This window comes from Argopecten irradians, chromosome 1 (genome assembly GCF_041381155.1).
Source record: "Argopecten irradians isolate NY chromosome 1, Ai_NY, whole genome shotgun sequence".
In the NCBI taxonomy this organism is placed as follows: domain Eukaryota; kingdom Metazoa; phylum Mollusca; class Bivalvia; order Pectinida; family Pectinidae; genus Argopecten; species Argopecten irradians.
Window position 1 is genome coordinate 51,989,825 of NC_091134.1, and position 27,395 is coordinate 52,017,219.

General features: G+C 34.7%; 2 protein-coding genes across 16 annotated transcripts in view; one reads left to right on the forward strand and one right to left on the reverse strand.

Moving 5' to 3' along the window:
- The window catches only part of LOC138332601 (uncharacterized), a 338,301-nt gene that overhangs the window by 119,721 nt on the left and 191,185 nt on the right, over positions 1 to 27,395 (forward strand). The gene's annotated exons all lie outside the window — the stretch shown is intronic.
- LOC138332369 (CUGBP Elav-like family member 2) overlaps positions 1 to 27,395 on the reverse strand; it is an 82,828-nt gene that overhangs the window by 36,381 nt on the left and 19,052 nt on the right. For all 15 annotated transcript variants that reach the window (XM_069280506.1, XM_069280507.1, XM_069280481.1 and 12 more), the window contains exons 3-6: positions 20,928 to 21,010; positions 6,554 to 6,602; positions 3,752 to 3,880; positions 2,182 to 2,261 (exon numbers count right to left, since the gene is read on the reverse strand). In XM_069280506.1, the coding sequence (XP_069136607.1) occupies positions 2,182 to 2,261; positions 3,752 to 3,880; positions 6,554 to 6,602; positions 20,928 to 21,010 (341 nt within the window). The remainder of the gene's footprint in view (positions 1 to 2,181; positions 2,262 to 3,751; positions 3,881 to 6,553; positions 6,603 to 20,927; positions 21,011 to 27,395) is intronic.

Below are 27,395 nucleotides of genomic sequence, written 5' to 3' on the forward strand. Positions count from 1 at the left end.
AATTACAGTCAAAACCTGGCTATATAGACCATCTAAGGGATCAAGGGTCTTTATACATCAGCATAAAGGTCAAACTTTGTGACCCCCATCAAAGTGGTTGTACTAGGCATGTTGTCATTATAAAGAGGTGGTCTTTAAGGCAGGTTCTACTGTAATAGTTAACGTTTTCCAGGCTCTATCTAGGGTACATATCAATTGATAAACAGTTATTAAGGAATACAACCACAAATAGGTAGTGAGTAAGATATTGCAAAATAAAATTTTACTGATGTCAAATTTAAAAGAGCAAAAAGAAATCAGCCAAACATTTGCCACAAAGGTAATATTTACACACTCCCTGTCGATGGAGTCACAGAGAATGGTACATTTACAACACTTCTGTTCAGGTTTATGAAGCAGCACCAACAAAGTTTTATTTGGCGTGACTATCTCCACACACAAATTATACTACATTTAGTGCTAGTTGTCTGTATCTATAGTAATATCCAACTAACTTCCACCTCATTAATATTGAAATAGCTACCCAACCAGTAGATGTTGTACATCAAAGCAGTATATCATAATACAGATACAGGGTATATTTAGTGTACAGAGACAGTAGTAGCTCTAGCTTCTCCCCAGAGAAAGGCCTGATGCACCAACCTAACTCACCATTGATCCATCCACATATATATGTGTGTACCAATAAAACAAATGTTACATCGATCAGATTCAAGAACTTTCAACATCCTCCTACTCTCATATAAAAAAGCTTTTCTCTCTTTCTTTTGAATTTTGAAGATCGTTAGACGGCAGACAAAAGATCATACTGATTATTAGATCATTTACGTCAATATCAGACCATATGTTTTTGACCTTAATAGTGTATAACTTTGGATGTGATCTTCACTTATAACAAGATCTGCCTAACAGAGTTCTGCTCAGTAGACAGTTACAATACCAATCCAAATTTTATGACACAACTGACAAATTACTGTCTTGTCTTAATGTTCAAACATACAAATATTGACAGGAGTTTGATGGTAACAGATGTTTCCTAAACCCGACCTGCTGTCTCTGAGCCAACAAATATTTCAAAAGATGCTCTGATCAACACATGTTGACCTTATAGACAGCCAATGTGACCTCTAGCTCACTCCTACATATATATACCTTACACTGTGTCAATATGAGCTATTGATTCATTTTCCAAATGGTTTAATTCAATTGACATCTGGTGTTTACTTAGTTTTATTTAAAACTATGAGGTCATTAATACTGCCCTAACCTAGTAACCACAAAACCTTTAACATATTAACCATTGATCTGCCTTTTTTATGACATTTCTCCTTTTTCTAAGCTTGCATAAAATAAACTTGAAACCTTAAAGGGCAAATCCCTTGAAAAGGTGATAATTTGCATGCCCTAGCTCTAAATCCTAGTAACTTCAAAGACCTTTACCATTATCAGTTGATCTTTATCTGAAATCCTTCATCTAATTATATATATTCCTATCAGGTTACATGCTTAGATCACTTTCCACATTTGTTAATATCAGAGAGCTGGTATTTAACAATCAAAATTAAGCACTTGAAAGTAATATAAAAATAACACTGATACACACAATTCAATTTTAAGGCGATTTTACAGCTAAGCGTATCTGAAACTTACCTCCATGGTCTGGGAATGATGAGTACTATTTATGGCATTCTGTGCCGACTGAAACTTACCTCCATGGTCAGGGAATGATGAGTACTCTTTATGGCATTTTGTGCCGACTGAAACTTACCTCCATGGTCTGGGAATGATGAGTACTCTTTATGGCATTCTGTGCCGACTGAAACTTACCTCCATGGTCTGGGAATGATGAGTACTCTTTATGGCATTCTGTGCCGACTGAAACTTACCTCCATGGTCTGGGAATGATGAGTACTCTTTATGGCATTCTGTGCCGACTGAAACTTACCTCCATGGTCTGGGAATGATGAGTACTCTTTATGGCATTCTGTGCCGACTGAAACTTACCTCCATGTTCTGGGAATGATGAGTACTCTTTATGGCATTCTGTGCCGACTGAAACTTACCTCCATGGTCTGGGAATGATGAGTACTCTTTATGGCATTCTGTGCCGACTGAAACTTACCTCCATGGTCTGGGAATGATGAGTACTCTTTATGGCATTCTGTGCCGACTGAAACTTACCTCCATGGTCTGGGAATGATGAGTACTCTTTATGGCATTCTGTGCCGACTGTCTATTTGCATATGTTACAAATGCACAACCTGTGAACAGAGAAAATCAATTGACATATTTTCAAAGAATTAACACAAATTTTTAAATCAAATTTGTAATGTACCCATATACATATAACTAGCATCAACATTTGTCCACTTGTTTACACCTTACCCAGGTATACAGCCTACACTTCAGTTCATCATTATCACATATTATTACCCATATTATCAGCTGGCTGAGCGAGCTATTTGTATAAATCAGAGACAAGAAATTCATAAATATCAGTTTACATCATATTTGGTATTCATCATTTTCATCCCATTATAATAAAGAAATAATTTTAAAGCTTGCAACTGACAAAATGTGAAAGGTTTCTGTTCATAAAATTAGATGATGTCAATTTAAAATCAAAATTGTTGCTGAGAGACAGACATTAGCTCAGGCAGCAAGCATACAACTCCAGATAAATAGTTACACCATTGTACTACTAAATGCAGTAATGTTGCTTAATTACAAGCATATATATTCTCATGATAAGTGTTATATCTGAAATATATGATCTACGACTCCAAATTATCTCAACTGTCAACCAATCCAACTGTCAATTCCACGAGCTTTGATCGTCATAATCCTGGAGCCAGTACTGTATTTTGTCAAGGTCATATTAAAAGGAAGAATATAAATTGCCTGGCTACAAGTATCTTTTAATCTCAAAATTAGTATTGGTCATAACGATTATGGAAACGAAGAAGAAATTCAATGATGACAAGATTAAATTGAAATAATTATGGATCATAATGCCTTACATAAGACTTTCACATATCAGTTCAATATTCTCTATATTTGGCAAAATTCAATTTAGGGAGTTCTTTCTATATGTATAACAATCTTGAAAAATTATACAAGAAGTCAGTAGATACATGGATGTAATAAGTTTTTACACTTTTTGTTTGTCCAAAATTGGCTTACAAGACCTTTTTACCAAAACAGCTAAATTTTTGTTGAAATTATATGCTGGAAAATATCTTTCTTTTGGTCACGATCACAACGTTAACTAAAACAATTTCACAGATTAGACTCCATGGATCTAGACCTTTCTGTGGAGATGTGACAGAAAACCTGATCGAAGTGTAAAGTATAATTCACAGACAATAATGAGAGCCCTAGCCTCCATTACGTCAAAAGAGACATTTTCACCTATTGGCAATGACAGTCGGCCATTACCACAGTAACTGGACGTCAAGATCAATACCAAGCCAACACTAAGCCCTGATTGCTGACGATCATGTACATCGCCAATACATCAGCAGTCTGCCCCGATCATGTTCTACATACATTCTACAGTGTTTAATTAAACAATAATGATAATTGGATTTTAACCAAATATAGCTTTCCAGAGACTGTCACCTTATACACAAAGTCAGTTGTTCATATGTAATCAGTTTTTGTCAAAAATCCGCCAGCTTAGCTATCTGATTTTGAGATTTCAAACATCCTGTATTTGCAATAGGTATCATTCTACATTTACATGAATTACCTTTACTCTGTCCATTCTGATCTCTCAACACTGTACAATCCTCTATCGTTCCAAAGGGTGCAAACATCATCCTCACATCATTCTCTGTACACTTCTTTGACACCATCCCAACAAAAAGTTTTCTTTCCTCTGAAAACATTAAATGAAATCAATTCAATTAAATTCAATATATCAATCTCAGAGCAAATGTCACACTTTGAATCCCAATATTAAATACAAAGAATAATTTTGAGGCTAAAATTGTTTGAACAGGAATTCGGTTAAAAAGGATCTTTTATTTTTATTATTTTTTTCTAAGCTTTGTGTGATGCATGATAGCAGCAAAAAGTGACCTCGACCTTCTGCCCTTGCCTTTTCCTGTGGAAGGTTGACAATGATGAAATAGTGTCACTATGGTAATAGGGTTACACCGTACCAATAAACCCTGTAATTATCACAGTGTAAACGTGTTTTCAGGGGACTCGCGCAGACATTAGAAAGGCCATATACCTGATAGAAATAACTAGTCACAAATTAATTATACATAAAGAACAAACATTTCTGTTTCAGAGCCAGCATGTGTAATTAGCAGACAGGGGGCAGAGAGTGGAGAATGAGCTATTCAACTAATCAAATTGTCCTCTCTGATATTACCCAGAATTAACAGCAGTGTCCCACATTTTCTCATTCAGAATCGCTGATAAACCAACGTCTGTAACTAAAGACAATCTTATCGCACTGCAGAGAGGATAAATAATAAAGGTAGACTCGTGATTAAATAAGTATTCAGTTGCAAGGTGTGCATGTAAACCTCTAAAACCCTTGGATTTGTACTTTAACATAAGTGTAAGTTTATTCTGATTCTCCACCTGTGATGAGCAATACCAACATCTTTCAGCTTATTGTATAATTTAGTATTGCATGACAATAAAGCTTGATTCCCAATTACATGTACTCTTTTTTCCAATAATCACCTATTTTAAATTGTCCTATATTGGAGCTTGAAGAAAACAGGATAAATATGATTGGGGATCAATGTTGACCCTCTGACAAGTTTGTCTTTACACAGAGGTTGGAGTGTAGATGTAAAAGAGGCAGAACCTTACATAGAAAGTTGGGGTGTAGTAGTAGAAAGGAATTATATAACACAGATCTCCCACCTCTATATCCTACCATCAGACAGGCAGGTTTCCCTCACAGAAACCATTCCTAGGGTCACTGGGTATAAAACTGACAAACAGCTAAAACCTCCCTGAACAAATATTTGCCACATGGCTCCCATGAGTTCCACTTCTACCAGGGGAGATAATCCTCTAGTAACGTGAGGCTAAAAGATTCTTTATAAATTTTAGCGATATATATAGTTATTACTATCTTTCCCACATTGCTTTAAGTTCTTAACAGATGGCAATAAAGAATCTCATTTGACTAATTTTAATATTTGAACTCTTTCTCTTCTTAAATTGTTGTATTTGTAGATCAATGCTTCAGCCATATCAACAGTTATATTCAATTACCATTTCGGAAATTTTGAATTAAATCCCAATTCCATATACACCTCTTTTTTAAATTTGAATTTTCTTCAAAATGAAAAGTTTTTAAACCTACATGATTTTTGTAATGTCGATACTTTGATATCTGATACATCAAAGGCACAGCTGCCGAGAACCAAACAGGAGCCAGATCGACATACATGTAGCAGACAGAAACTAAGCTAAATATTACACAAACATATGCTTGTAGGTTTTTATTCCAACATATTGAGGCCTTCACTTTTATCTCATTTTGAGGAGAAATTCAGGAAGAGAAATATTCTGAAGTAAACAAATTTTGGAAATAAGACCACAATTTAAACTGCAATTTTTGGAGAAGCGCCATTTTGGACCGATAAATCCTTAATATAAGTCCTTACATGTATTGTCTCTGAGAAAACCTTTATAAACAATTATGATTTTATTACATTATTAAAGTGGTCTTAACAGCATGCTTTCATAAGAGAGTTCTGTGTCATTTCTCAATTGAAATTATACTTTGAATGCTAACACACACTTTATGTATTCCGAGATTAAAGCCTTGAAAAGTCCTGTTTCCATTGGTAATTCCTGAAGTGAATAGAGACAGCAATTAAGATTGTAAACAACCATGGTTTGTTTTCCCTGTGGTATTAAATTGCCACTTAATATATCGGAATTATCAATGAACAGTCGATGTGTGCATGTTTTAACGATAAGAATATAGCTGTGTTTTCCATCACGCCAGCTTGTTAACATCTAGTGAGAAAAACATATGGCACATCTTGGAAAACTAACTTTTAATGGAGCTATCAAATCTCTATCCTATAAAATCTGCCAGTAAGTCAGAGTGCACTATTAGGTAACTCTTCATTTAATATGCTTTAAAATAACAAGAAGTAGGTGGCCTCAAATTTTTTTTTTATTTTTTTATTTATTATTTAAGTGCCGATAAGGTGGTTTTAGACAAAATTATTCTTATACCACAACTATTAAGTTAAGTATAGTCAAATGTTTGCGAGCATAACATCATACTTTTCAGGGAAAACGACTTGAATTTTGCTCGCACAATAATGACTTCATGATAGATACCTAACAGAAATAGAAGAACTTCTGTAAGATATGCAAAGACAGAATATATTAGATATAGCATGCTAAGATGCATGGAATGTGTGGTGAGGCCGTGAATATTCTGGGAGACTGCTGTACAAACTTGTGTCTTCTGTATTAACTTTTGATGTGTCTCCCCATGTAACTATATACTTATGACAGCCATGTAAACTTGAGGTTTCTACTTCATAATCTGACGTACCATTTCTTTTTTCACTGTCAGCAGGTTTCATCTGTATTGGATGGTGCATCTGGAAAGAAAAGACAGTTACATGAAACAGAGCATTATTACATATCAAATACACAACAGTGCTTATCCTCATATAACAAATGAGACCCAAATAAAAATTAAACTCTCTAATGAATATTACTCTGAAATCTTCTTTTAATAACCTTGTCTTCCAACCAAAGCTTTGATATTGAGCAATATTCAATTTCTCTAGCATGAAAATGAATGCTGCATCTGAGAAATAGCGATAACAAACTTTAAGTATCAAAATCCAAGATGGCTGCCTGGCGGCCATCTTGTTGACCGATTGGTCCCAAAATTCAATATGCACAACTAGGGCCCTAGGGGAACCTACATATGAAATACGAGACAGATCCCTTCAGTACTTTCTGAGAAATAGCGATAACAAGAATTGTTAACGGACGGACGGACGGACGGACGGACGGACGGAAGGACGGACGGACGGACGGACGGACGGACGGAAGGACGGACGGAAGGACGGACGACGGACCACGGACAAAAAGCGATTTGAATAGCCCACCATCTGATGATGGTGGGCTAAAAATTAAACTCTCTAATGAATATTACTCTGAAATCTTCTTTTAATACCTTGTCTTCCAACCAAAGCTTTGATATTGAGCAATATTCAATTTCTCCAGCATGAAAATGAATGCTTAATTTGTTATACACAAGCAACCTCAAATTTATAATCTTTATATGTTTATTTTACAAGATGTCAACAAAGCTGAGCAACTGATGTCTTTTATGTCTCTCTTTATCAGTCAACATGACTTGGTCAAATTTATTTGATCTTATACAAGAGTTGTGACATTAGTAATCTAATTTCAACACTCTCAGTGCACACCCTTCTGGGTGATTAAGCCAAAATGACATCATCGGAAGATTAGAAAAGTGTTTTAATGCTTTCATCAAAATCTACTATAACAATCATCAATACACATGTAGATCTGGGAACTAAAATCTAATGACATGTTGTTTTTTTCTTCATTTGAGGAGGGGAAATGGGAGATAATTTTCAATGCTGCATCAATGAAGTTTGATTTCGATGTGGCGTTTGTTTTTACAGTGTGTAGCAGCTAGTGGCTACCTAAACTAAGATCAACTTAACAAGAAAACAGTCTGACTGATATTTATACATCAACTATATATTACTAGGCAAGACAAAAACCATCTAATATTCAAACTTCATTGTACACAATTCATGTACACAATTCATATTCACAACATCAAATCCACATTTATCTCGATAAACAAGTTACCAATGACAGATTAGGTGTCAATGATGGCTATGTTCCATATACATCATTAATTAATTGATGCTACATATTGCTGTAGCATTGAAATTTAATGGAGAGAAATGATTATTTAATTGAGCGAGATAAACATCTACACGAAATCAATCAACTTATTTTACACTAACATACCAGAAACATGTTTTGGAAACAATTTAATTGATCAGCAAACACAGTAGAGAGAAAATCATTAACCACCTAGTCTCTGAGGCTTCTGTACCATAAATAATTGAAAGACAAACAGAAGCAGGTAAAGTGACAGAATTTTACACAAACTGTCAAATTCTCCATAAATTGTGAAACCTACTGCAATATTGATAGCCTCATGTGCTACCATGTGCAGTTCAATTTGATCGTAGGAATTAAACAGGATAGGAGAACTGGCTTCTCTTCATCCTATCTACACCACTGGGAAAGTTGATACAGAGGGTATAGCTAGTAAATGTCAGAGTTAGGGGGATTAAACATTAATGAGAGGCCTGAAGGTTTTGTCCAAGTGCGTCTCAGGTAACTCCTGCTACCTTACAGGTGAACAACATTAAAATACCAGTATACACATAACATGTGAAACCTTTCAACACCAACAGTTATATCACTATTTCAACCTGGTAAAACCTCACTTACAAGATGTAATGGCCATTAAAAACACCATGTTAAACTGGTTTTTTCTCTGTAATACATAATTTGTTTTATAAAGTCCTACAAAATGAAACAGTAAGCTCAGGTACTGGTAGTGATTGGGCAGGTGTGTAATGGTAGAACAGTTAATTACCAGTAAATGTGTTTATCAGCAGTTTTATCACAGTTAAATGGTTCCTTACGTATACACATACTGCTTCCCCCCCCCCTCCTTTTTTCTCTGTTTTTTGTTTTTTTTGTTTCTATTTTGCTTGTGTGTGCATATGTCAATGTGCATGGTATTTTTCCCTTTTTTTAAATTCTTCACTGACTCTTTTTTCTAAATTGCTTGAATTTTTATCCTCATGGATGATTTTCCAATTAGTTATCAAGAAAAATCATTATAAACATCTATGTGGTCAAAACCTTTTATAACTTCCACATATTTGTAGCATTGTCAATAATCATTACCAGTAAGTGCCAAATTCATCACAATTTTAACAGGGTACTTTTTTACTTAGAGAATCAATTCACATTATTTTTTATTATTATTATAACTCAACACAACATCAGAAAAACACAAATTTCCAATTTTTTTTAACAGACCAAGTCCAATCTTTTAAAATCAGAACTGTCACATAATGATTCTAATGAAGGTAGAAGGTATATTAGAACCTTGTGGTATGTAACATGTGAACACCTTGCAATGGTATGGTACTCTGTTCTAGAGAAAGTAATAACTATTCTATTTGAAAACAATAAATCAAGTCAAGATATCAAGTTTACGACTTTGATATAAGATATACATATGCACATCTATACAAATTTATTTAAATGTGATTTTTTTTTCTTTTTGAATCCATCTCCAACTAATGTCAAATAACTCATCAACATGTTTAATTTGGAGTCAATTTAATCTGAAGTCAGGTGGTATAAACCAGAGTTTAAGTGTGTCGTGTTGTTGGCTCATTACAATTCCATATTGTACAACCATGCTGAGAGTAGGGCACCTTTTTACTCCCAAATCCATCTATCTGCATAACATTGTTAACCCATTCATTTTTAAAGACACGATTTCTGCAGTGCACAAACTTTACTACCGCATTAAAAGGCACCTTCTACAATGCAAGTGGATCATATATTTTATATTAGAACCTGTGACAAGTTTGCCCCAAGTTTGGCTTTTGTTGAAATATACATTTGTCATTATAAATCTTTTTATATTTATTAATCAAGGATATAGTCAGCCATATCTTCCACATGATCACCTTGCATGCCTATATTTGTATACCTAGTAGTCACATTCATGCCATTATTTTCATGGTTATTTTTGTAAATCTATATTATAATTTCTATGGAAAAGATTTTTTGTTTAGGGTGTTTTATCTCTAATATTCTTTTTTCTCAATATAAAACTGGTCACATTTTCCATTCCTACAGGATGACAGTTGTCTATTATCCCACTAATATGACAAGTCTCCTATGATTGCATCACATTTTTGGATGCCTGTGGTATATGTATCTCCTTGTAATGTAGTTAGTTTTGCCATAATCTTGTCTTAACTCATTGTTTGGTGGTCTTTTTTCGAGTGAATTTGTACATTTCAAACTTCCTACATATTTAAATAGCAGTGTCTGATTGAAAACATGTAAAATTTGAAAAAAAAATCAAACAATATATGACCCCCATCAGAGAAATTAATTAAAATGTATATATTAACAGAACAATGCTCAAGGTCTTTAATTCCATAAAATTTCAACACAAAAAATAACCAGACTAAGAGTCTATCTGAGCAAATCACTTCTGCGACAAAGCTGAAGCTCTTTTATTGAGAACTTTGGCACGACATGGTACCAAAATGCCAAGGACTTGTAACAAAATTCTGGCCCATTATAGGTAATCAACTTACAATTAAAACATTAAGTAAAATCAAATCACAGAAAAATTAAATCGCTACAAAAGTTGTCACAGTAGAGAATGCCTTAACTATAACTTTAAATCGACCACTTGTCAAAGCCTATCATTGCCACACAGACATTATTTGTATGTTCAATGTCATCAGTTTTGTCAATAGATTTACCCGAGTCTCAACATTACCTCCTCTTTAGAGTTATATATCATTTCTAGTATTTATGTACTCTTACAATTTTAAATGCCAGACAATAGCTATACCAGTCTACCTTCTTTCTTGTCTGTATAAGAATTCATGAAGTGAGCATTAATGTTTTCTGCCAGACAGTTAGCCAGCAGTTGTAAACATGACAATCTCGGAATACCAGCGCCAGGTTTCTGGCTCTTACAAGCAGGAAGTGCAACAACACTTTAGCTCTTGAGATTTTTATGAATATGCTGCTATGAACATGCATCTGTAAGATAGCCTGACTAAGGGTGAATAGAAAAACGGAGGAAACCCACTCCTGTACACGTTACGTGTAAGGTATGACATGACTTGAGATAAGATGGCCTCCCATCTGATGAACCGGAGACCCTGCTCCCAGATAAACTCAACTCCAATTAGAACTTATCACCCAAAGACAAGGATTACACAACATTTGTAACTTGTCAACTCCACAAGGTTATACAGAAGGGATTGATGCTGACTTAGTTGGTTGTTTTTATGTAAAATTGCGGCGATAACACCTAGGAAATGTGCGAGATCCAAGGTGTCAGGTAGCATGTATTATTGCTGAGCTTATTGTAATGGGGATCAATAGATCTAGAGTAATATATATGTCCATCATATTACACTGAACAAGAACACCATCCTCAACCTGTACACCACTCTCTATAGTACCAATCCTTATGGTACTTACAGATGGTTAAAATATGAAATCTACAGAAAACGTCAATGTGGTTAACATCAAACACAAACCACAATGTGACTAATTCATGTACCATGTGATACCTGATAACGTTTGTGCGGAACTATTGTTTCTATTGGTGATGGAATGACATTATAAGGTAATATCCCTCGCTAACTTAATTTCAGTGGGAAAAGTACAAAGAGTTACGTTCCATCACCACTGGAGATACTAATCCCAAACAAACGTTATCAGGTATCATATGGTACATGAATTAGTCCCATTCATACCTAGCAGAAGTTTGCAATTGCTATTTTCCACCCAAACACCCTGGCGAAAAGCTTTAGATTAATTTCTACCATTTCACTAAATACAACTGCAATCAACAATTAATTGAATTTTTTACTTTAAATGATGTTTATTAAATCATGTTTTGTACTTCTTGCAAAATTTCATAGAATCAATAGAATAGACACAATGCAGAAAATTAAATCACCCCTTCAAAGTTCTCAAGGTTATAATAAACAACATCATTAAACTATCACAATATGCAGTTCACAATGATAATGTAGGCTATCTTTAGAAGAAGAGACACACTGGTTATAATCACCAGTCAGGAATCCTTGCCGTAATATGTCACTATAATAAGGCCGCGGTAAGTTGCTCCTCGCGTGCTGCTATCCTCTCATAGTCGTCATAGTGATGTAGGATCATCAATGTTTGACACAACATGACAACCAAGTACTTCTAAACATACCGCTAACACATGTTATTATTTTTCTGGTATCCTTCCTCTTCCTCCCTAGGAGGATCGGACGGAATCAGCAGGAGTAAAAAATCTCTGGCGGGAAGCCGTATTCTGTTGATAAAGAATCCAACTCCTGTTTTTAATGAAAACATAGACCTCAACAGCTTTCTGTCAGTACGCAATATTGAAGTCCTGCATTCTTTAATGATCAGTTTGTTAAAAGTGAAAACAATTTTTTTCAAATAACCTGGTGTGCAATCTGGCAGACAGCCACCTCCAACCATATATACACTGCAAGTAGCGGGAGCGAATAATGCCAGATATTCTTGGCATGGCTAGAGCTAATAAAAAGCACAAATTTACATCTGTGTTGTGTAAATGTACTTTGGCTTGTCCCTGGTCTAAATAGATATCAAATATAATAACTAATTAGTGTTCTGGCAATAAGAGGACCCACCCCACCCACCGATTACCAAATCCAGTCCCGATATCCAGGTTTTTGAAGCATATAAATATCATTCATAAAACATGTTTTACAAGACCATTACTCGGTAGGTATTCAAATTTTGAAAGCTTTAACATTTTGATTGACACTTCGATTTTACTTCATACTCCCTTCATATACTATTCTCTGTAAACTTATACAACATTGTATAACTCCAGATCATTCAAAGGTTATTCTAATTATTGGCCATGGGGTCAAGGTCGTCAGTTGATTAATGTTACTTGGGTTAAATCTTACTGACCATCCTTTTTCCTTGGTATTCTGATTTTCCTACTCAAAGACAAAACCAATCCAAATGAACACAAGTTTGTGAATTGAAGTGGTCTAGCTTCTTGATAGCATATATGTTCAACAAAAACAAATAGTACAGGGCATATAAATAATGACTGAAATCTTTAGATGGATTATCATGATTATACATGCCACATTATTACAGATTTGTCAGCAGCCAATTTCATCGCCATACCAATTTATTATATCAGGAAACCAGTTAACATGCACTTCACATGAAATTGAATAAGATTAGCAACATTACATAAGGCATCAGTTTTCTATATAATAGCACTCAAGTTAGGAAGGAAAACCTGTTTGCACGAAGAAATTGAGCTTGATGCAAGACTTTTTTTTTGAACAATTATCAGATTTAAATGATTAAACATCTCTTTGCTACCAGTGAGCAAGGTTTGCATAACAGCAGTCTGGAAAAGAGTGGGCGGGGTGTTTATATCATAGAAAATTTTCTATAAAAATTCGGACTTCCAAGGATGTCTAGACCTAGAGAATGTACACATAACACAAAAACGCATTCAGCTGGTTATGTACTTGACCAAATAATGTTTTATACGTGATGTGTTATTTGAACAATTTAAGATTTCAGTAGGATAATCACTAGTGTTGCCTCAAGAAATACATTTCTAAGCTCCTTACCTATTTCTTTATGTGTCTCACCCTCAACTACTTTATGATCTTTTCTGTCTCTTGCAGGCAAAATGTCAATAATCAATATCTCAACTAACACAATTTAAAACAATATACAAATTAAGTGAGAAAAATTGTCAAGTATCCATTTAAGCTAGGAGAATAGTTTTGGAAAATCATACTTTAATCAAAATACTTGTCAAGTATCCATTTAAGCTAGGAAATGGTTTTGGAAAATCATATAAAAAATATCTTTTCTATAGACTTCTCTACTTCAAACATGAGATCATCTAGTATCGTGATTTACAAATATTTCTACATTATATAATCTTTTACCTCAAAGTCTAAAAGTTGTGTTTTCAGACTGTTCAAAGTTAAATATATCATTTAAATCATATATTAACTTATTTTTAATTATATATAACAACCAGCCATTGCTAGAATTTATTTGGTATGTATTGCCCTCAAATGACAAATCAACGTAAACACTGAAATTGTTTTCGTTTCTCACCATACAGACTCTCCAACTGAAAGATATGACCTCCGATGACCTTGATTTTGAGGATATAAATGTCATCAAGTGATATTCGTAATAGAAAAAACAGACAGGTAATTTACATAAACACATAATTCATTACATATTTGTATGAATTATTCAATTCAGATGCCTTAAAAATTTCATATTAAGGTGATAAATACTGTTAGCGCACTAGGATTCCAAAGCTACAATATACCTAGATGTCTATAGCACAATATTGTCTAACTTATACCTACAGTCAAGCATATATGATTTTAGTTCGTCCCAGGCCTAGTTTTGTTAAATCATACATGTAAATACATTTTATGTTTCAATTCAGCATATCAAATGAACTCATTAGCTTTTATGATAGTCAAACTTTATAAACTCAAAGTCCGCTTTTTTTGTTAACTTGAATTATTCCAGTTCTGTTTATTAATGGTGAACAATTTCATCAGAACCCATGTACAAAAACGGTCAGAAGTAAACAGAGTCAGCTTCTGAGTTACACAAGTTGAAGTTTAATGATAGAAATATTCCTGATTTTTCTTATTTTGATGATAGCTGATCAATAGAAACAGTATTTCTACAAATGGAAGCTTTGGTTGCAGCATACTCAATGTTAAAAAAATCCTATTGTGTTTCTAAGATTTAACTATTTTTTATCATTTTCTAAAATAAAACACATGCGCAAATGCCTGCAGCTCATCTAAATTCTTGTAATTAAGTGCTTACATCAAATGTTTCATTGTCATTTTAACCAATAATATAAATCCTGTGGTACTTTTTGGTTATATAACAATATGGGTCAAAAACTATAGATCTAATACCAAGTTACTTGACCAAATATCCTAATCTTATTAGGGAACGACTTGCCGACTTAGAGGCTTGACCATAACCACAAGACATGACAGTGTAACAACCTTTTTGATTTACCATTAATACCATGCTGGCTTGACCAGAACCACACAATATTACCAATCTTTTTGATTTACTATTAATACAATGCTGGCTTGACCAGAACCACACAATATTACCAATCTTTTTGATTTACTATTAATACCATGCTGGCTTGACCAGAACCACACAATATTACCAATCTTTTTGATTTACTATTAATACCATGCTGGCTTGACCAGAACCACACAATATTACCAATCTTTTTGATTTACCATTAATACCATGCTGGCTTGACCAGAACCACACAATATTACCAATCTTTTTGATTTACTATTAATACCATGCTGGCTTGACCAGAACCACACAATATTACCAATCTTTTTGATTTACCATTAATACCATGCTGGCTTGACCAGAACCACACAATATTACCAATCTTTTTGATTTACCATTAATACCATGCTGGCTTGACCAGAACCACACAATATTACCAATCTTTTTGATTTACCATTAATACCATGCTGGCTTGACCAGAACCACACAATATTACCAACCTTTTTGATTTACCATCAATACCATGCTGGCTTGACCAGAACCACACAATATTACCAATCTTTTTGATTTACCATTAATACCATGCTGGCTTGACCAGAACCACACAATATTACCAACCTTTTTGATTTACCATTAATACCATGCCAAGTGTATGAACCTTTACTAAAGCCTATTAACATCAAATCCTTAACCACCAGCTCCCTATGTACATATTGATTCACAAACACTAAACAAATAGCACCCTATAGGTCATGCTAGGCATGATATTGATTTCTATAGATGTAAAACTATGATGGGTATTCCCAGTCATCTCTTCCTAATAATTACCAGTCCTCCCACAAACCCTAAACACTTCCTGCCATTCTGTATGGAGCTAATTCACACTCCAACACCATCACCAAATTGTATGGGACCGTGAATGAAACGGATTTGTAATCCTTAGCTGATTAAATGAGAATAATTAGGAATTATTAAATCGTGTAATGACTGCTGGTGTTCGTGGACATCAGCTGATGATGATGTCCATCGGTCCATCCGGATTACAGGCACCGTCAGTGTAGGTATAGACAGATGTCATTAACGTTGATTGGTCATCAGAATCCTACACCTGTCAAATCCTAGACAGCAGAAGATATAATGTCAGGTCAACCCTGGTTACTAGGGCTATTTTCCAGGCTATCAATGGAAAGTAGAAAATGATAGAGAGAGAACTACGACCACTATAGAAACTACAGAAACCATTCTCCATTTCGTTAATGATCAACAACTACCTTGAAATGATTCGATTACTAGTCAAGTAACAAACCACCCAAAATCAGAAGCTTTTCAAAAGGTTGAAAATCGAAAGCTTTTCAAAAGGTCGAAAATCAAAAGCTTTTCAAAAGGTTGAAAATCGAAAGCTTTTCAAAAGGTCGAAAATCAGAAGCTTTTCAAAAGGTTGAATGCTTTAAGCAACAGGATGTAGCCATGATGGAGCTTATTCTTTTTGGATTTGTCATTCAGAGCATAACATCCCACCTACCAATCATTTTGGTAGAAGAGAAAATAAGCCCCTTGCCATTACTAGAGCAATTTGTTTGACACATGAACTGTCCCAGCAATATTATCAACCTACATCAATTCTGCTGTTGGGAACAGTACTTCCTGAAAAAAAGATATTCCATCAGTTCACACAAAAACAAATTTCTGCTGATTCAGGGCGATAAATCGTAATAGGATTTTAATTTCAAAATATTTTAAGCATTGAATGCTAAGGCAGAATCTTCCATTGGAGCATGATCGTACGTTACTTACTGAAGATTTCTTTTTCACAATAACGTATAGAGTTATTGCCGGAAATCAGTTCTTCGAAAACAATTCAATTAATTCATTGCATAAAAATCTCACCTAAGACAGTCACTATAGCACTAAGCAAAAAGGCTTGTCACCCTGGTTCTAAGGAAACCTTCCCAATTCTTTTAATTATGATATGTTGGCATCAACAGTCAGACTCCTCTCCAACCTTTGCCCTGCAGTAATTACATGAAATGCAATAACATTTTGTCCCTAAATTCTCCAACTTCCTATCTGAACAAAAAACAAACAGCATCACTTGAGTATGTGTTGCCAGGGCTTGGCACACTGAACGGGGGAGCCATTAGGGACAAGGCAATAGTAGGACTTATTGGTTACCAGATGCCAACAAATCAATATAGCACACAATCTGTAAACGTCACAAGGCCAATAAGGACCAGGTAATCAGGCCAGGTTTAAGAGTGCAAGAGAAAGACGATGTTAATAGGGGAGAATGGAACAAGTAAAGGTTAAAAATGAAATGAAGTGGGGACTGAAATGGACCCACAATCTAATCATTCCAAAAGAAAATATTCATTCAGTGGTTTAGGCAAATAAATCTTCAATCAGTGGTTTAGGCAAATAGCTTAATACTTGAAGAGAAACAAAGATTGAGTACTGGTTATGATTTATCAAGAACTTATAAAGAAATCACTGTAAATGCTTGCTTTCTCCAGCTGTCATATCTAACAACACAGTGTAGCTATAGTGATTATAAATTGAACTGACATTTTCAATCTTGCCGCCTGTCTTTTCATATTCTTTCTACAAACTGTGATAAAACAATGACAGGACAGATAATATTCCAACAATCAAATCAGGACAGGCACTCTTTCTTTTTGGTTGATGTCGCACACCGCAATGTCATGCAGGAGACTGCACAATCACATATTTTCAATTCCTGACATCTGTCTGCAGGTGTAGAATAATAATATGAACAGCTCACTTTCTGCCAAGATGGAACACGACTAATGATATACGAACCATTCCTTGTTATACAGTCCTCTGACCGAGTTTACAAGGCTATGAATACCCTTTCTGCTTTTCTCATCAATGCCAATGAAAAGTTTTCCCCTCTATGCCAATGTCCCCCTCCCATCGCTTCAGTTTGTGTTTTTACAATACATGCTACAGTTTCCTTGTCTGTGTTTTTTCAATAACTATTACAGTTTACATAAACAGGTTGCCATAAGCTATGATAAGGATCTAGACAATACCTGCTGATTTCATGGCTCTTCAGCAACATCAGATCTAGAAATTATTTCATCAAAACTTTTGTAATGACAATATAATGGGGACTGTTACACAGGTCAACATGATCTCAACCATCTGTAGGCGATATGGTTTATCTCCCCAACAGCCAGGGATCATTATTTTCTCATGTAATGACAAGTTAAAATTCTGTTTCCCCTATAGTGGATACTGTAAAACAAATATCAATTATATCTCCCTTCCTTATATTTAAATATTTATGATCTACTAAAATGACAACAATTATTATCATTTTCATTAAGGAACTATTTTAGCTATCAAATATTTCATTTGAATATATTAAATTGCATCTAAATGTCCTAATGTGGCAAACCTTTGAGAAAACAATTTGGTGACAAACTGACTGACTATGTCTTCAATGTATTTTTTTTCTTCTTCATGGAAAAAAAAATCTTTAAACAACATTTGTCGCATATATATATCCTGAATACCAGAATATGTTTGACAAAATTAGAAAGTTTAATTTGAATACGAGCACCAATGAAACTCTAATAAATCTAGTTTTTTTAACTCCTAAATGTTTGTCATGCTGAAAGCAGCTGTCCTGCCAGAAGAGTGTGAAATTGTTCCACGATTACATTAATGCTAATGTAACTCTATAAATCTTTACACTAAAAAGAAATTCTACAGGGCTATCTATCCATGAAAACACAGCCACAATACTAATTCAAATCATGGCAGTCAGAGATGGCAATGTTATAAAAAACTCAAATTGTCCATTGAATATTAATTTTTAAACTCTCAGTAACAACGAAGCCTGACTAGTACTGTACCTAAATAATTTATCATCTAGTCTAGTCTATATTTTATAAACGTCTCTTCTATAAACTTCAAGATTTATAAACTTTAATAATCCAGAACATGTTTCCCCTTAAATGGTACTTATTTCTTCTCTTTTTCTAAACAGCATAGATTAAACCATCAAATCCTTTGTTCTGAGTATCTTCTGATAAACATATAAATAAATACTTCTACAGGTTATAAAATAGTGAATCCAATGTATTAAATGTTTATTGTAACGTTATGTCAGCTAATAGTTATTAAGAGATACTGATGTAAATATTTATTTTTCTTACTTTAATAATTTGCCTGTAAATACATTTCTCAAAGAACACAATTATTGAGATCAGTTTTTATGAAAATGAAATCCATACAGCCAGCTATTCATATTCTTTAGTTTTACAATGATGACAGATTTTATACCTAATACCAAATCATGCAGATCTATATAAAAATTTGAAAATTATTGTTTTTATATGTCAATATAGTATTCAGTCTATTCATGATCAGAGAAATATACATTTTCACTAAACATCATAACCTGTAGTCTATTTCTCCGTCTTTGCTAAACATCATGACCTATAGTCTATTTCTCCAGCAATGGCATCAGGTTCCAGCCGATACAAGAGCCATACATAAAATATGATATATATTCCATAAATATGTTTTCTGTCATGCTGCTGCCCTAAGAAAATGGGCTGTCAGAGTTAGTGATTTGAAATCAATTCTGTCATCATTATCAGCTCTGCTTCACCAAGCGATACCACCAACATCCCTTTCTAGGCCCGACAGTATCTGACAAGATATGCAACATTTATCCTGTACATTGAGAATTTACGAGGTGGTATGACAGTTGTATCCCCTAGCTAAATTAAGACCTATTGATTGCCCAGACATGTGATAATCATTTCTCCATCTATGATATCCACCAAGGAAGGCCCACAGTTCCACAAACAGGTCCAGGTATAATCAAATCCCATCACACTCTCATTTTCTGCTTAGATAATTAAGATAATAACTCATTGCCACTTTGGACTTGGGGAAAAATGGGGACTGTCGACCCAGATATGTTTTGGAATATCAACTTGTACCAGTACTTCTGATGGTGCTGCCTTAATACTGGAGGGTGGCTAATCATTAAGTGGGTCTTGTACAGAAACACCTTATGTCAGCAATCGATTCCAGCAGGTGAACGAAGCCAGTGAAATGAGAACAAATGAAGAAGATAATCAATTTTTTATGCCCTATACCTTACCATAATTCCGAGTATAATTAAAGCCAATTAACAAAATAATAACTGTATCCCATTTAATTGGCTTCACTGGTTAGTGCCAATCAACATTGGCCACCATCAACAGTAAGAAATAATCAATTCTAATTCTATTGACTTCTTACAAGCAATACCGGTGTTTCTATACATACATGTATTGAAAACAAAACTTGTGTTACAAAGACGAAACATTTTCAATTGGGTAATCTGTAACTATCATTAATAAGTAGCCAGCATCGAGAAATAAGCTCAATGAAGGTTAGGGGTTCAAGCTGGAATCTGAATATGAAATCTACTGCCTGATGCTCTCCTCATTTGAAATAATGAGATCATTCCAGATTGCCTGACTTTCTACTTATTTTCAATTTTACCTTGGACCTCATGATCAGGTGAAAGCATAAAGCCACACCTGTGTAGTTTCCTGTTACATATATATGCCCTGGATCTAAATATAGCTTTAATAAAAATAAATTTGTTTTCCTGCTCTAACATTGTTTCACCTTGTGGAAACAAATTTTCCTAGGAGATTTATATTTTTTATAATACAGATTTTTGACTGGCAGCCCTCTTAAGACCTCCTTTCTGACGAGTATTGATTGTAAAAGATCACAGCTTGTACATCATTCAGATCAAAGATAACTCAAGGACAATCACAGAAAACACAGCCTGGACGTCCATCTGTGGTCATCTAGTCCATCTGTGGTCATCTATGGAGAGGGAATTGTGTGGTGTTCAGATTTGATTAAGCACACACAAATAAACCATTATTTAAAGAGACAAATATGGATTTATGTTAGTACCACACACTAGAACTTACCCCTGCCATTGTTTTGATATTGTGTAAAGCGTTCTGGGCATCTAATGCTGCCTTTCTTGTGAAAAATGTGACGAAACAACATCCTGAAACAAATAATAAATTTTCATTAATATTTCAATCAGTTGACTCAACTAATATATGACAGGGTGTCAGTCAAGTTTGAATTTCCTGTAATAAAAATTTACATACAACTAAATATAGACATATAGTGACTTAATATACCGTATTTTCCCTAATGAGGGCGACGGGCGCGGGTAAATGGATGAGGGGGGGGGGGGGGGGGGGGGGGGGTGGCGCCGTTATTTGAGACCATTTTTAGATGTTTTTTTCTGAAACAGACTATATTCATCTTCCGTTTTGTTTCGTATTTATCTGAAACTTACTATAACCAACTTACGTTTTGAAGTCAAGTTAAGTATTGAAATTACATAATAATGAAGATATGTATGCCCCAGAAGTATTAAACATTGGTTAAAGATGTCTGTTTCACTGAATTTTTGCATTTCATGCTAGCCTGTTTGTATACCATGCGTACACAAAATGGCAGATGGTGCTTCCGATCACTACTTTCGTTTTGTGGCATATGGGAAATACCGACAAGAACACACTATAAAATGCTTAGAAATAATAATATTCCTGTTATTTAGGAACTATTATCATAGATTTACAGTAAGTATTCATAAAACCTGTAAAGACATCGCTAAAATGTTGTTGCCAGTTAGTCTTCATCCATACATGTGTGTGGGGCATTCAAGTGACACATCTGAAATGGCGTTCTCGCTGTTTCTATGTGTAAATACTTGGCAAAGATATGCTAAGTTGTCCAATGCAATAAATTTAGTGTTTATACAAGCTGATTGGATCAGATTGTAAAGATCTGTAAAGATCTATAAAGCATCAGATTGATGTGAAACTGTATTTCATTAGCGCCAGCATAGACATACCGTCACAATCTGGCACAAAAATTAAACAAAATTAGTTGATTTTTTCAGCAAAAAACGTGGGGGCGCCCTTATTAGAGGAGGCGCTCTTAATTCGTAAAATATGGTAATTGTCTATCCTAGCATTGCTTAACAGACAAGAAGTTTTCAAATGTTGAGGCTTAGAATGATGAACAACACAATCAAATATAATTTTTTATCTTGCATCTTTTCAATTGGCTAATCAAATTTCACTTCAATTTCCCTGCCTTACAAAAACTAAACAAAGAATCATTGAAAAGAAAATGCAATATTTTGTTGATTCTTAAATTGATTTTCTTTCTTTATTTTTTTCTTTTCCGGTGGAAACACATTCAACAAGATACACTACAGTTCCCATATATAAAATCATGTGTTTACTGCATGTGATATGGGAAATGTCACATCCCTATACAGTACTAAAACCCACAATTGATTAACAACAGTATTTACAACTGTAATAGACATCTGTATATTATGTCTGTAAACCTATAATCACCTCGGAGTACAATAGGGGAAAACCCTTGTGGAGCATTTCTACATCACAGCGTGTGAACTTTCACCCCCCACACAAACAGTTGTGTTTTGTTTGTATTTATTAGAGCAGGAAAAAATATTGAATGGGTTGGTTTATTTGTTCAGTGATACAGTTTACTCTGCTTTACAACAAACGACAGGAATTCATGCTACACACAAATATCCTGTCCAACGAGTTTCTGGTAGGCTTGGTTTAGATCCTATTTTATGTAAACATAAAATGTACAAGGATGAAACACTTGGAGGACTTAGATCTACTTTCTATTGTTGATGGCCCAGTCTATCAGAGTTTTCATCAGCAATACAATTACCCTATAAAATAGAGGGTATTTGGGGGGGGGAGGGATCTTCAATTTTTGATCTGAATGAAATTTTAATGATATATTTTTATATCTCCGAGGCCTATAAACTTCAGATGTATCATACAATGTCATATAAATTCAGTTTTAAATCTGGACAATAGAAAGGAACTTTAGAGTTTTGGGGTTAGGGAATTTCAATTTCAAGTAAATTATGCATCATTATCCAGCTCAGAATAAATTATTATCTTTATTATCAATATGACTATGCCACAAACAAAAAACTTTAAATTTCCTTGTATGTTATAAAAGTGTATTTTACATTTTAAAATCTTGCTATAACTCGAGATAGTTGTACATGGATATACTGATCAGTAAGAAAGAAAATATTTTCATACGAAACAGGTTTTGACAAATAGCCAACTTTGATAAATGGCTTTTTTTTTTCATTTTAAATATGACATGTTGGCAAGCTGAACAGAAATTAATGTTAGCATATCTAAATTGACACTGACAGTAAAGCTACACAAACACTATTTTTTCTAATTTCATATAACTTAGTTGTAAAACTCCTTACAGCTAATGACACCAAAATTATCAAGTTTCTATCAATTCAGAAATAGAATATTTAAACTTGTATAGGTATATAGTTGCCATGTAAAAAGATCACATATTTCATCGAAATCATTTTAAAATACTGATTTTTTCATGAAGTATTTTTTCAAACTTCAAAGATGATCAGTTACAGCTCACAGCTAATTCCAACACATTGAACACAACTTATCAACATGAAACCTAAGGTTGAATCAAAGATCTGGCTATGAAATATGGTATATCTGGTATTAGATATGTCAGGTGATTTATTGATTTCCTTGACTTATTTCTAGCATCATCAGTCTGACATTAAAATCATCTAATTCTGAATCAGCAAATACATCATTTGTTTATTTGAAACTAACCAGAAAAATATAATGGTCATGAATACTAGAAAATAGAAGACATTAATCAGAGTATATAACACCTGAGGAAGCAGCAGGACGACCACCTCCCGACAAGTGAACTCTCAGTAAGACCTCTCTGTATGACGAGATACAGTCGATAAGGCTACAGTGAGGGACATGAATGATAGATATCATATTTTTTGTGAGGATCATATTCAGAAACCAAGAAACCGGATACTTCGGTGGCCCATCCTCTCAGCCTATCTGGTAGCTATAGGTCCATCACTTAAGGGATAGCTGTACTACTTATTCTGATTTCGATCTTTTCTACAATTATTTGGAAAAGCAATGGGCTCTTTATATAAATTAGAAAAGAAACTCTTGGGAAGAAAATGCAGGTTTTGTCAAAAACTGTATATGATTTAAATTTGCGTGCCGAGTCTGCCAAAGAAAGCAGACTGAGGAAAATCCTTAATTCACAGTAAAAATGGCTAGAGCGTCAGTTGATAGGAAACACCTTTTAAATGAAAACAAACCTCATGGAGATCACAGCAGAAGTACTTTTATTCTTTTTATATTGATCAGGCTGAAACTTTAGTGAATTCAGTAGAAATAAAGTTCGACAGAAACCATTTTCCTCTGCCGTTGGAGAACGCACCTCTATCAAGGGGGAGATTTTTTCCCATTTGTACAGTAATGGCTATGCATTGCAGACAAATCAGTCTTGAATAAGGTTTGGTTTTTATGCTCAACCTGCAAGCTTTCTCGAGGTTACCCAATATCAATTCAATACAAGAATTGCATAGGATTAAGATTTCTAGCAATGTCACATGTGTAAATGCATTAGAACAGTGATTGTAGCTGATCATGATGAAATCTGATTTTTAGATTGAGTTACATTTAAGAATCTTTCTGGACAAAGGGTTTCTTATACATGTTACTGCAGCGATCCAGTAAATGTCAAAAAATTTCTGTAGCTCACTACCGTATGTATACAATCAAAACTGAATAATGAACACAGCATATTTTTCAATCTTTACGCTGCAACTAAGACTTATCTGTACTATCAAACCCTTCTACAAACACATCAAATTCATTCAAGGTCAAACACCTTCATGTTAACAAACAGGCTACTGGGACAAACACTTACATGGGGTCAACAATCTTTTTGTTATCTTTGTTTAACACAAAATACAGAGAAGACAATGTCTTGCAGTTAGTGAGACACTGAATGAAATCATTGAGGAAAACTTCCTTCAATTGTCCATTCAGGAAAACCACCAATGATACCTACAATAGTATTTCAGAATGCCTAAAAAATGTGTCCCATTTGACAAGCACACTGGTAGTAAGGGAAGGAAGCAATCACTTCATCTTAGTACTATTGTCTGAACGAGGGACTACTGAAAGGAGGTAGAGTGTCTAGTACATCATCTACCCAAAAGTAGTAATACATACTTACTATAGAGAGTCACAGTGACAAAGTCAGTCGTGCAAGCTAGGGAAGCTGTCACCAATATTAGAGTTCAGAATTCAATTGAAAATGACTGAAGGTGATTATTTCTACATAAATTCTAAGATTTGACAATTCTGAAGAAATTAATGATAATAAAGAAATATAGAAAGATTCCCACATCAACAGTGTCATTTCTGAAAAGCCAATTCAGGAGTGGTCAAGCAATACCTCTAAAATGATCCCTGTGCGTACTTCTTTCTGGGAACTCTGGTTTGAAGTCAACCATCAAACTTCAAATTGCTTAAATGACCACAAATTATGCTGATTGAGCAACTAATATGATAAAATATATGGTACAGCCATATATTCTGGCAAGCTTCTGAACTAAGTAGCAAAACAGAATTAAATCTTAAATACACTATTAAGGACAAATTTCCCTTCAAATCATGATCTAAGCCTAGCTATATCGTAAACCAATATGTTCCAAGTCATTCCTGTTAGAGGCCCTAGAACTCTTTCAAGTTTTATTTCATGACAGAAAACATGCCTTCACATTGGCAATGGTACAATTGTTCAGACAAAGTAGAATACATGGTGATTATATGCATTTCCAATAAGGTTTCCAGTTGGCCGATTGTGATTTTATGGCAAATGTTCTGGAGTTTGATCGTGAAAGTCTGCTGGGATCAAAACCATAACTGAACTTCAGATCTGTGCTCATAAACCTAAAAGCCATGGCTACTTTGCTCTGGGCTATTTATGGCCATGAATATTGGCCGCAGTGAGAGGGGTTTTAGTGGGCAGTTTAGTGGGGGAAAGGAGCCGAGATAAGGATTATAAGAGGTGGGAATTGTATTAATCAACACAATACTGCCAACAACATAGAATCAATACCACAATCAATTATTTTATATCTCTTATATTACTCTCAACAATGGACATCTGTTCCTATTTACACCTTATCACTAAAACCACTTCATGATCACTTCATTTTGCTAAACAGGCTGTCAACGAACCTAATACAAGTGTTTTACAATACCACAGCCATGTTAAAATCCTCTCTTATTCTCCAAGTTCATGGGGAAGTGTTAAATATAGAAATCTAAAGAATCAACAAAAGTGAATAGCAACAGCACCAGGGAATGTTTATTTGACCCACATCAACTGGGCAGGGAACCCTGTTGTGACCTTTCTACAACTTGTGTGGTGGTGAAGTAATTAGAACAGGTCAAACCCACAAACATCCAAACTCATTATAGTTTGGGTTTCTGGATAAGCAGAGAGCATTTTAGAAGCCTGTAGCAAGACTGACCACTATCAGTACATCTCTATACTAATGTCGCTTTTAAGTATGTAGACCATACAGCCAAGAACTGTAGGTATGTAGGTACTATTTACTGTATCCCTATGGCTGGTCCAAGGTATAGTACTATTTACTGTATCCCTATGGCTGGTCCAAGGTATAGTACTATTTACTGTATCCCTATGGCTGGTCCAAGGTATAGTACTATTTACTGTATCCCTATGGCTGGTCCAAGGCATAGTACTATTTACTGTATCCCTATGGCTGGTCCAAGGTCTAGTACTATTACTGTATCCCTATGGCTGGTCCAAGGTCTAGTACTATTTACTGTATCCATATGGCTGGTCCAAGGTCTAGTACTATTTACTGTATCCCTATGGCTGGTCCAAGGTCTAGTACTATTTACTGTATCCCTATGGCTGGTCCAAGGTATAGTACTATTTATTGTATCCCTATGGCTGGTCCAAGGTCTAGTACTATTTACTGTATTCCTATGGCTGGCCCAAGGTATAGTACTATTTACTGTATCCCTATGGCTGGTCCAAGGTATAGTACTATTTACTGTATCCCTATGGCTGGTCCAAGGTCTAGTACTATTTACTGTATCCCTATGGCTGGTCCAAGGTCTAGTACTATTTACTGTATCCCTATGGCTGGTCCAAGGTATAGTACTATTTATTGTATCCCTATGGCTGGTCCAAGGTCTAGTACTATTTATTGTATCCCTATGGCTGGTCCAAGGTCTAGTACTATTTACTGTATTCCTATGGCTGGTCTAAGGTCTAGTACTATTTACTGTATCCCTATGGCTGGTCCAAGGTATAGTACTATTTACTGTATCCCTATGGCTGGTCCAAGGTCTAGTACTATTTACTGTATCCCTATGGCTGGTCCAAGATATAGTACTATTTACTGTATCCCTATGGCTGGTCCAAGGTCTATTACTATTTACTGTATCCCTATGGCTGATCCA